Raw genomic sequence first — 11,437 nt, 5'->3', positions numbered from 1 at the left:
TTCCTTTTTGTGATAATGCTTATGTGTTTAATTACCCTTTTTGCCCTTATGTCTATATTGAACACAAGGCATAGACCGTGTCATCCTTGTCCAGTTCAATATTTGGCCAGTAGACATTTATCCTATTATGCATGATGGGCAAATTCCATCTAGGTCCCTCATGTCCATCAGCATGCTTCATGGAGTACTCATCAACTGTCTTTATGATCATCAAGTTACGGACAACGTTTGATCAGCAATAAAGCACTTGACTCTACATCTAGGGTGGTATACACCATTATCACCATGAGATAGTGGTTTCAAGTCGAAGGGTGGTATACACCATTATCACCATGAGATAGTGGTTTCAAGTCGAAGGGTGGTATACACCATTATAACCATGAGAATAACTTATGACACTTTGCATAACATTCTATGTAGTATTCTCATAGCGGGTCAATCCAGTATAAATATTACTCCTAATATTCATACATATGTTTAAGACTTGATAACTCCTTATCCATGATCCATGAGATGTGATCATCAGTCTATATACATAATAGTCTTAATGCTTTAATGTTATCCCACTTCACAACAAAACTCGACTACAAATACTTTAGGAATAATGTCCTTATGTTTAATGGGAACTCATGATTAAGTTACACTTGATACATTAAATGGACTAGCTATTCTAGGGATTTTATTAAATAAACATAATAAAGAAAAAGTATTTTATTATTAATAAATAATCCGATACAAGTACCAAAAGTATTGGCTCTAGGGCTTACACCAACAGTATCATGCAGTGCTTCTTCTGTCCACTGTCCCCACACCAACCAGAGTCTGAGTAGCATATCAACTCAGCAGTATATGACACTCCATACGGAAACAAAATTCCATACCTCAGAGTCCCTTTTACATGCTTCATAATCCTGATTAGAGCTTGGTAATGTGACCAATTTGGCTTACTCATAAACCTACTCATCATTCCAAATGTATAACATATGTCAGGCCTGGTGCTATAGAGATATCTCAGACAGCCAACAAAATGTTCGAAGTTTATAACATCTACATCCTCACCATCATCATCATAGTCCAGCTTGTGAGTTATCTCAGCAGGTGTGACTGTTGACTTACAAATAATTAGCTCAAATCTCTTCAGCAACTCAAATTCATACTTTAGTTGGTGCACAACAATTCCCTTCTCAGAATGCAAAATCTTCATCCCTAGATAATATACTATATTTCCAAGGTCAGTCATATCAAAAGCATTCATCATCACCTTCTTGAACTTGTTTACCTCAGAAGTACAACTCCCTATCAAAAGTATGCCATCCATATAAAGACACACTAGAATCACACTGCCTTCAGAAGTATGCTGAAGATATACACCATATTCCATTTCACATTTTTTGAATCCCAAATCTTGAAAAATGAATCAATCTTCAGATTCCAAATCATTTGAGCTTGTTTCATCATGTACAAGGCTTTATGGAGCTTGTACACCCTCTCTTCTTTATTCTCTTTTATAAATCCAAGAGGTTGTAGCACGTAAACTTCTTCTTGTAATTGACCATTCAGAAAAACTGAATTTACATCTAAATGTATCAGAGGCCAATTCCTATTTGCAGTTATTGCATTAACCAACCTTATGGTTTCATGTCTAACTACAGGTGCAAACACTTCAAAGTAGTATAAACTAGAATTTTGTAGGAATCCTCTAGCTACTAACCTTTCTTTATGCTTGGAAAATGAACCATATGGCTTCAAATTTATCTTGAAAACCCATCTCACACTTTTCTTATTCTGAGGTAGAACAGTCAATTCTCATGTCTTGTTTCTTTCAATGGCCTTAAGCTCTTCCTTCATGGCATTCACTCACACATTCTTCTTAAGAGCTTAATTGATGCTGACAGGTTTAGATTCCACCATCATGGCACTATGTGTGACTTCCCCTTCAGAGTCAATATCAGTATCTTGCAGCAACTCAAAGTCTACAAGTCTCCTAAGTATTTTTCTAACTCTCTGTGGTCTCTGGGAACCTTCAGAAGCAGGACCACCTTCAGAAGCTCCGTCTTCAGAAGCTGGACCACCTTTAGAGGTTGGATCACCTCCAGAAGCTTTACCTTCATAAGTTCCATCTTCAGAGGTTGGACGACCTTCAGAGACTGAACCACCTTCAAAATCCAATCCACCATCAGAGTCAGACTCATCTTCATAGTCAAAGTCCTCATCAGAGCCAAGCTCACTATCAGAGTCAAAGTCATCTTCAAATTCAAACTCTCCTTCAGAGTTAGAATCACCTTCATAGGCAGAATCTCCTTCAAAGGCAGAATCAGACTCTAGTGTTGACACTGCACGAGAGTTGGATTGAGAGTTGCTTCAATCTCATGTTTTTTATTCCTTCATTATGACACCTCTGTTGACCTCAACTTTGTTGGTGACTAGACAATAGAGCTTATAACATATGTTTGTAACATATAGAACCAAACACCTTGAAATGGATGACATTTTTCTTTCAACTTCTTTGTGGTACATCTATTGAGCATATATACTGAAGTAGCAATTGTTTCACACCATAATTGCTTAGGTAGATTCTTCTTTGTTCCTAGTCCTGTCAAGCAGGGTTATATTTCTCTTTCACCAAGACCATTATTTTATGGAGTGTATGGAGAAGTCATTTCATGCTCAATACCATGTTCCTCATAGAACTTCTTGAACTCTATTGAGTTGAACTCACCTCCACCATCAGTTTTGAGGATCTTCAACCTTTTTCCACTTTGATTTTCATCCTTCACTTTGAACTTCTAGAACTCAACAAACACCTCATGTTTAAACTTAATGAGTGTCACCCATGTCATTCTTGTGAACTCATCCATAAATGACACAAAGTACATGTTCCCTCAAAGTTAAGGTACCTCAAATGGACCACATACATCATAATGCACCATACCTAAAACATGAGTTGATCTTGGAGGCATTTCTGATGAGAATGACCATCTTGGTTGCTTGCCTTTCATGCATACATCACATGATTTCTCTGGTGCCACAATCTTAGGAATTCCATGAACCAGAGTCTTTGAACTCATACTCCCTAAGCTTCTGTAGTGTAGATGGCCTAATCTCTTGTACCACAACTCACTTTCCCCTTCAATACTTCTTGCACTAAAGCATTGAGTGTCTGTTATTGGAACATTCACCTTAAATGTCTTGCTTCCTCCCAGTTCATACTGCATAATCAACTTCTTATTACAGTCATACAACTTCAAGAGACCGTTTTTCATGGTTACTAAAATCCTTTTTCAATCAACTGACCTACACTCATCAAATTGTTATTCATGCCAGAAACATACCATACATCCTTGATCAGTACAGTTTTTCTATTGTTCAATTTAATTTTGACATTTCCCATTCCTTTAGCATTCATATTCTCATCATCAACACAGTTGATCTTGGTCCTTTTACCAAAGTCAAAATCAACCAACCATTGTTTGTTTCTAGTTAGGTGATTTGAGCAAGCAATGTCCATATAACACCATTCTACCATTGATCCACCTACATTCTCATATGCCATCAAAAGCACAAATTCATCATCATAATCTCATATGGCTTTGTTGCCTTCTTCACCCTTGTTAACCTTGTTTGACCAGCACTCAGCAGTAAAGTGGTCAAACTTGTTGCAATTGTAGCACTGAACATTTCTCTTGTCAAACTTCTACTTTCCCTTCTGAACATTATGATATTTCTTATAAGAATTAGATAGTTCTGACTTTTGAACACCATCATCATACTTCTTCTTGTTCTCTAGCGATGCTTGCTTGTGGTTTTTCTTGCCAAAATAAGCTTTCAGAGTCCGTGATTTCAGAGCTTGCTCTAACTCCTGTCCAGAGTTTCTTTTAGTCAGACACAACTCTTATGTCTCCAAACTACTCTGAAGCTCTTCAATTCCCATGGTGCTGGTACCTTTATAGTGTTCTATGGATACAACTATGTAATCAAACTGAGGAGTAAGTGATCTCAGTATATTTTCAATGGTTACTTATTCAGATATAGTTTCTCCATAAGACTTCATCCCATTCGTGACCACAATCACTCTGGAGATGTCATTAGACACCTTCTCATTGTTCTTCATACTGAGATTTTCATATTGCTTGCGTAGGGACTAAAGCTTGACCTTCTTCATTGATGTGTCACCACCATAGTACCGCACTAGTGTATCCCACGTCGTCTTTACCATTTTCGAATCAACGATTTTCTCAAACACCTTCGTATCCACACACTGATGGATATAGAACAACGCCTTATGATCCTTCTTCCTCGTTTCACGTTGCGTATTTCTCGACGCTTCTGTTGCATTTTTTTCAACCGGCGTGTAATTGTCATTGACGAGATCAAGAACATCTTGAACACTAAACAACACATGCATCTAAATCGACCACTTATGCTAGTTCTTTCCGTCGAATACTGGAAGCGTAGTGTTCAAGCTACCGTTTTCGCTGTTCATTTCGTTCTTGTGCAAATCACTCAATTCTCACCCACAATCGTGTTTTCCAAACCCCGAGAATCAAGATCTGTGATTCTCTCCGATTTTGAACTTCAATTCAATGCGAATTTTAGAACCGAAATCAATCACCCACCTCATTACACTCGTATTTCCCTGTGAATCGAACTAGAGTTCTAGATACAAATTATTGGAGTTCAATAATGAACTTTCATTAACAATGTACAAGATGAAGAAGATGTCGAATAGTTTGAGAGAGAGAGAGAGAGATGAAATTTCTAACTAACTTTCTCAAAATGAAAGAATTGTTACGTAATGTTACAAACTTACTTTCTTTTGGATTATATAGATTCGTCAAACTTAAATACATATTAAACACAAACTCAAGTTTAAATATAAATAAAACTCAAAACTAAACTACTTAGAGGTTGAATTACATTAAAAAAAAACATTTCTCAACAAAAAAAAATCACAAATTACAACAATATAAAATGAACAAAACATAAAGACCAACGGTACGAAGAGAATATAACATAAGGCATCCTTAAAGAAACGAATACTTATTTTATCTATTTTCTACTAGGACTTTAATCATTTTTCAAACACACACTAAGTGCCAGCTTGTCAAAACCAACCCATACTATACGTTCACACTTTTTTTCTAATTAACGTATTCAACTGTTTTATAACCTCTTTGGAAGTCAATAATGCATAGCCCATTTTAAACTAAAGTCTCTTATTTCTTAGGTTGCTGTAATGGAATGGCATATGATATGGTCCACGCTAACATGAATGCATTATTATATTATTATTATAGATTAATATCAGCCGTCATAAGGGAACTTTAATTTAATTTATAAAATAATAATACTATATGGAAGCCAACTTTGTCATTGTCTCTTTACATTAACGTGTCGGTTCGAAAGTTGGAAACTTTAAACAAATGGTCCAACCTTCGCCAAATGTCTATCATGTTATCCAAAAATAACATAAAATGATCTGTCATCATGTCTTGTAAATTTCCTTGTAGAGCCACTTTTGGATTTAAACCAAAAAGATTCCTTCTGTCTCCATCCAAAAATAATCGATTGAAGTTTTCTTTTCTTGCTCAATAATCATAGTGTAATCTAGAGGCTCTTCTCTATCTATCCACATGGATTCTCATGTTCTTGGCATTTCTTTAATCATCTAGGTTCATTTGTTTTAATCATTTGAGCAGTTCATGTATAATGTTGTTGTATTGTATGATAAAAAATAATATAGTGGAAATGCATCTCATCTCATCGTCTTACTTTGGCAGATAAATAAAAAACATTAATGAAAATGTTATTAAGATAAAATATAAAGGATTAGTTTGGTGTCTTAAAAATCCAATTTTAAACAAAAAAAAAATAATTAATTAATATTTATTTTACTAATTCATTATTAATATTTATTTTTATTGTAAATAGACTGTAGCGGGATTTTCGTTACCTTTAGATTTATTGTCTAAACCAAAAGTAAACATACAATTCGAGTCGCCACCGCACTTTTATTTGTCCAAAGGAAATGCTAAAAAGAAAACAAAAGCCAAGTAAGAAGTTTTATCAAATCAAAAACTAATAAAAATGTCAGAGATCTAGGTAAGGGGGTTGGTTATAAAATGGGAAGGTTTTACGCATCCAAAACATCCTTAGTACTCTAAGGGAACCTCTTTTTGCAAATATGTGTTGTAGGTTGGTATTTGTGAAAATATATGCAAAAGATTGGAGGGATGAGAAGAGAATATATTATATTTACAAATTTGTTGTTTGAATGGATGAACCCATTGCCTACGTACCATCACAAAGGAGGATCAAAACCTCGTAATTCGGGGTCAAAATCACAAAGATTGGTGAATTGATTTTATCAAAAGCCTTAAGGTCTTTTGTTATCAAATGGAGAAAACTCAACCTAAACCAACAATCCACCATGTGAGGAAAGCTTCAACATACTAGTGAGGGGTTAACCCTATAATAAGTATGCAAGACTTATAATCCAATTACTAAAGATAAGGTGAGATTTACATCAACCACTATGATAACTCAAACCTATGACTAATGTTTATGAAAAGATTTTAATAAGGTGGTCATTGGAACCACAAAAACAACTTGAAGTGAGTTGTATTTATAAGTTAGATTTATTTACAAAATAAGGTCAAAGTTGAATTAAGGTTTATTCACAATGAGTATTGATGAAAATGGTTTTGAAAAAGTCAAAGGCATAACGCCTAGGTTTCTAGTTTGAAACAAAGTCAAAGTTTGCAAGAAAAGATTTTTGGCTTGGGTTAGAGTGGAGAGAAGAAGAGAAGGGCTAATCCTAAAGCATACAAAGATATGGGAGAAGACAAAAACCCTAGGAGTTCCTTTTCTTGAAATCATAGAGATGATTCAAGATGCTCCTTTCCTTTGGACTTAGCAAACAATCAAGCAATCAAACAAATTAGATTCAAGCTCCTAGGATCTCCATTTGCCTCGTCTCTCTTAACTTGGCTATTCATGACAATGGTCCTCTTTACTATCTTAAGATGGAATCCCTATCATACAAGAGCAAACATCAAAAAGTTCACAACACAATAAGGGGAATGGACAAAGAATAAGTTTGGAAGAGAAGTTCTTTAAAGTCAACTTTGAAATTTAGCATTCTAAAGGCATGATGCCTAGTTGCTCTTCAACAAGTTTAGCGTTCTAAAGGCATGAGGCCTAGTTGCTCTTGAACTCCTTTAAGCATAGGTAAGTCCTAATTCTAAATCTTTTATCCCTTTTGCATTAGGTTCACACAAAACAAAAGCAAAACCAACGCAAGACAACAATATATTTATATACAATAATGGGCTCAAATGAGCAAAAGGAAAATGACATAAACATAAAATATGTGTTCAAGTGAGCAAAGTGAAAAGCAATATGAATAAATGAGCAAGAAATAAATGACATTAAAGTAAATTGCAAGAAAATAAATGCTCAAATTAAAGTTAGTAATTAGTGAAGTTATGTTAGTTTGTCATAAGACAATGTAGCGCTATGTTAAGCAATCGTAAGTGGACTAATGTAGTAGTCACACCTATCTGAGGCCGGTCAATAACACTATAGGCAAATAAACACAAGTTAAAGATCATGACTAGTAAGCCAGACTCCTAAAACTTGTCATGCCAAAACAAAAGGGGAAGGGCCTTGTATGAACTTTATGTTTTTTGCTTGACCAAGAAGCAACCTATCTTGGACACAAAACAACTCACTTGATCATGGATCAAGTTGAATTTGGTTTGGATCAAAGAAGATTAAACCTCTCATTTGTCAAGACCAACCCTAAGACATTAACTCATTGGCCAAATTGTGAAAAGAAAAGGATGAAGATGAAATGGATGGAAAGAAAATTCAAGTATCAAACTCAATTGGTTAAAAGTAAACCAAATCATCATCAATCAATGTTAAACAGAAAAGAAATGAAGGTTACAAGTCAACCACATTTTTTTGGTAATTTTTGAATTAAAGATAAATGCAAAATAAAATGGACAAAATATGGTCAAACCTCAAATTTAATTCAAATCAACTTCAACAAATCCAATTAAATTCTCATAGGTCTAACATGGTCAAACAAACTTTGACAAAAAATTTCAATAATTTTTTAAATCAGAAACTATTTAAAAACAATTAAAAACAATGAAAAATAACACAATATGAATTAAAATCTCAAATAAATATCAAATCAAATAAGAAATTGATGAGACTATTTTTCATTGACTTATCATGATTCATAGATGTTAGGAAAATATTTTTGGATTTTTCAAATATCAGAAAGTAATTAAAAATGAATTAAAACTATTAAAAATCAAATAATTCACAAAAAAATACTAAATGAAGTCACAAAAATAATTAAAAATCAAAATATGAAACTAGATTTTTCAAGAATTTTTTTGGCATTGGTCTCATATTTTTGTGACTTCAAATAAAATATTTATGAAATTTTGAAAATAAAAGGAATTAACTGAAATTAAAAGAAAATAAGAAAAATAGAAAAAATCCAGCGCCATCAGATCATTCCATTAATTGACGTGGCAAGGCATCAAGGGCTCAGGGGCGCGGATACAAGGTACACGTGAGTCAAGCGCGCAACACATTGCATTAAAACAAGTCAACACATGTAATGGCCAAGATTAAAACGTTTAAGCACGATGCAAGGGCTCTGAAGCTACACACGTGGTACAGGCGGTGGAAAACACCTTCTTCTTCGGTGAAGTACCAGAATCCGGCCACCACGCGCAGAAAAAAATTGTAATGAAAATGAAAAATGAGAACATCAAAATGAAGCTGGGGTGATGTACATCACCACTGTAACCATGGATCATTTTCACCATTCCTATTTAGAGAGAAATGTGAGCTTGAAAATCATGGTGTGTGAACTAAAATGGCACGATTTGCACAATTAAGACCACCACTGGTCTCTGAAATGAAGCTTCAAACAGCACGAATCCTTCAAGATCTTGATCTTCTTTTGCTCTAGAAGTGTGATGGAGATGATAGGTTAAGGAATTGAGCTTTGAAGATCAACTAATGATGTTGAAATTCAAGCTTGAACAAGAGAAAGAAAAACTGAAAATTCCTTTAGTGAGGGTTGGGATTTCAATTCAGCAACAATTCAGATCTCCACTTGGTTTTTCAATGAAGCTCAAGGCACCTCTATTTATAGCTGGATGTGGTTAATTCCCACGCTTCTTTCATGTGCATGGCCATTTGAATTTTGGTGCATGGGCCTGTATAGACGCGTGCAAATCCCAAAGGTGGATGCAAAAGTTTTCTGAGATCATGAGAACACCATTTTATCGTGTGCATTGGACTGAAACAACTTGCATTTCAAGTTTTCACCATAAAATATCAAAATGAACATGAAGAAAGAGCTCTTCGAAACTCACACATGGAAAGTCCAAAAAAATAATGTGAGTGATAGTTAGAAAGCCCTTGAAATAAGGGACAAAAGTCATGTTGGGCAAAAATTCATTTGGAGTTTGGAACTTAATGAAAATTGGCTGTGAAAGTTTGGGTACAAAATGTGTTTAAGTTCCCCTTTGAAAATTTTCATCAAAAGCAAGCCTCTTCAAGCCCTTCTATTTCAATGATGCAAGCTTCAAATGGAAACACCTCCAACATAAACGTTGTATATATTTTCAAGATGATCAATTTAGACTTAAATTTTGTATCATTTAAATTTTTCATGAGAAAGTTATGGGCACTTGAAGTTGGGAATTTTTCAAATTCAATGACTTAGGTCCAAAGTGACCTATAATGTTTTGTATTATCACATGTGTTTCTTTTAGGATTATGAAAATAACATTTGAATTAGAAATCTTAAACTTTCCAATTAATTTGGTCTCACCTCAACATCATAAAAAATAAGGAAGTTAGGTCCTTGGGAAGTTGACCCAAAATTAGGGTTTCAGTCAAAACGACCTATAATGTTTTGAAATGAATGATGACCTTCCAAGTTTCAAATGGAGTTTTTATGAACATGAAAGTTGTTCATATGGTTCTTAAGAACATCTTTTCTCTTGGGGTCATCTTCATTTGACAAACACATTAAAATTTGTATCTCAGTGATCTTCAGTTTAGTCAAATGACTTGACTGGTCAACTTTTCAAGGCCAAACCTCCAATCTTGATGAATAAATGATTGAGGATCCTCAAATAAGCTCATATATGCATAAAATAATTAATGAAATAACTTCGCTTGATTAAATTTGATCATAGGTTGAGGTTGCTTCATGAGCAAGGCACAGTTGAAGCACAATGAAATTAGGGTTTCCTTGGGAAACAATCCTCAATCCCTTTGGGTTATCTTGATCAAATTGGAAAATTGAGACACTTGGGAGACATATATGATGATTAGGAGCTTTTTGGACCATTGTCATGCTTTTTCTCATCTTCAACTAGCCATTTCAATGAGCTTAAGAGCCTCCTAGGAGCATGGGAGCACATAACCACTTGAGCTTTAAAACAAAAAGAGTTAGTGACATATTTTTGTGCTTTTGGTTAGTAATCAAAATAAGAAAAGCAATAATATACAATACAAGCATGCTTGGTGGTCTCAAACCACTCACACAAGTCCCAACCCTAAGGTTAAGGAGCCAAACATGCTATGATCCTTGAGGCAATGCACTGAGCAATGATATGATGCCATGAGGGATCTTAGGGTCAAAATTAGGGTCTTACAGATGCCCCTATTTAAGGTCATTCTAGCCGGAGATATGAAGGTTAAAATCTTTGTCTCGACGAGGTAGAATGGGCTTAAATAATAACAAAGAGACGAATTTTGGTCCCTAAGAGACCTCATGATGCAAATGCATGTATGCAAAATAAAATCTTCATGGTGAATACTTGCCACGAAGGAAAAGAAATCAGGAGAAACTGAAAAATACATAGGAGTAACAGACTCACTAGGGAGACAGAGACTCTGGGGAAAATAAGGTAAAAACGCGTGAGCAGCTCACGACTGGAAAACTTGCTGGGAGACAACGAAGGGATTCCACGAAAATAAATCGATGGAAAGACTCGAGATGACGCAAAGATGCATGTATTGGGGAATATGCCAATACAGCAAAACTATCTGCAAAGGATACTTCGGATAAAAATCCGGACTCAGACGGGGATGCCCACAAAGGACTCAGCTGAGGAAGAAGTGATGAGATATTACCGGCTACTGGGTAATAAACTCAAAGAGAGACATGTTATCAAAACACCGGTTACTGGGTGAAAAAACAACATGCTCAGGGAGAAAGAATATCTAAGACCGGTATAAGGGTGAGAGATATCAATCATCCAAAACATCTGAGAAGGACCCAAAAGGCACATCTCAACTCAGGAAAATCTGACTCCACAAAGGACAAAAAGTCATAATAGGGAGCAGAAGGAAGGAACACCAGGGATACCGGTTACTGGGCATATAATAG

At 35.1% G+C, this 11,437-nt stretch overlaps 1 protein-coding gene across 1 annotated transcript; it reads right to left on the bottom strand.

Annotated features, from left to right (window-relative positions):
* Nucleotides 1–763: 763 nt before the first annotated feature.
* LOC127130744 (uncharacterized mitochondrial protein AtMg00810-like) lies at nt 764–1,381 on the bottom strand. Its single transcript, XM_051059712.1, has one exon. The coding sequence runs from the start codon at nt 1,379–1,381 to the stop codon at nt 764–766; it is 618 nt and encodes a 205-aa protein (XP_050915669.1).
* Nucleotides 1,382–11,437: the final 10,056 nt, after the last annotated feature.

The sequence above is a fragment of the Lathyrus oleraceus genome, chromosome 3 (genome assembly GCF_024323335.1).
Source record: "Lathyrus oleraceus cultivar Zhongwan6 chromosome 3, CAAS_Psat_ZW6_1.0, whole genome shotgun sequence".
In the NCBI taxonomy this organism is placed as follows: Eukaryota; Viridiplantae; Streptophyta; class Magnoliopsida; order Fabales; family Fabaceae; genus Lathyrus; species Lathyrus oleraceus.
Note: the sequence above shows the minus strand (reverse complement) of the source record. Positions and strands in the feature narration are given on the sequence as shown.

Coding starts and splice junctions, on each gene's coding strand:
- LOC127130744 (XM_051059712.1), bottom strand. CDS start 1,381: ATGGAATATGGTGTATATCTTCAGCATACTTCTGAAGGCAGTGTGATT.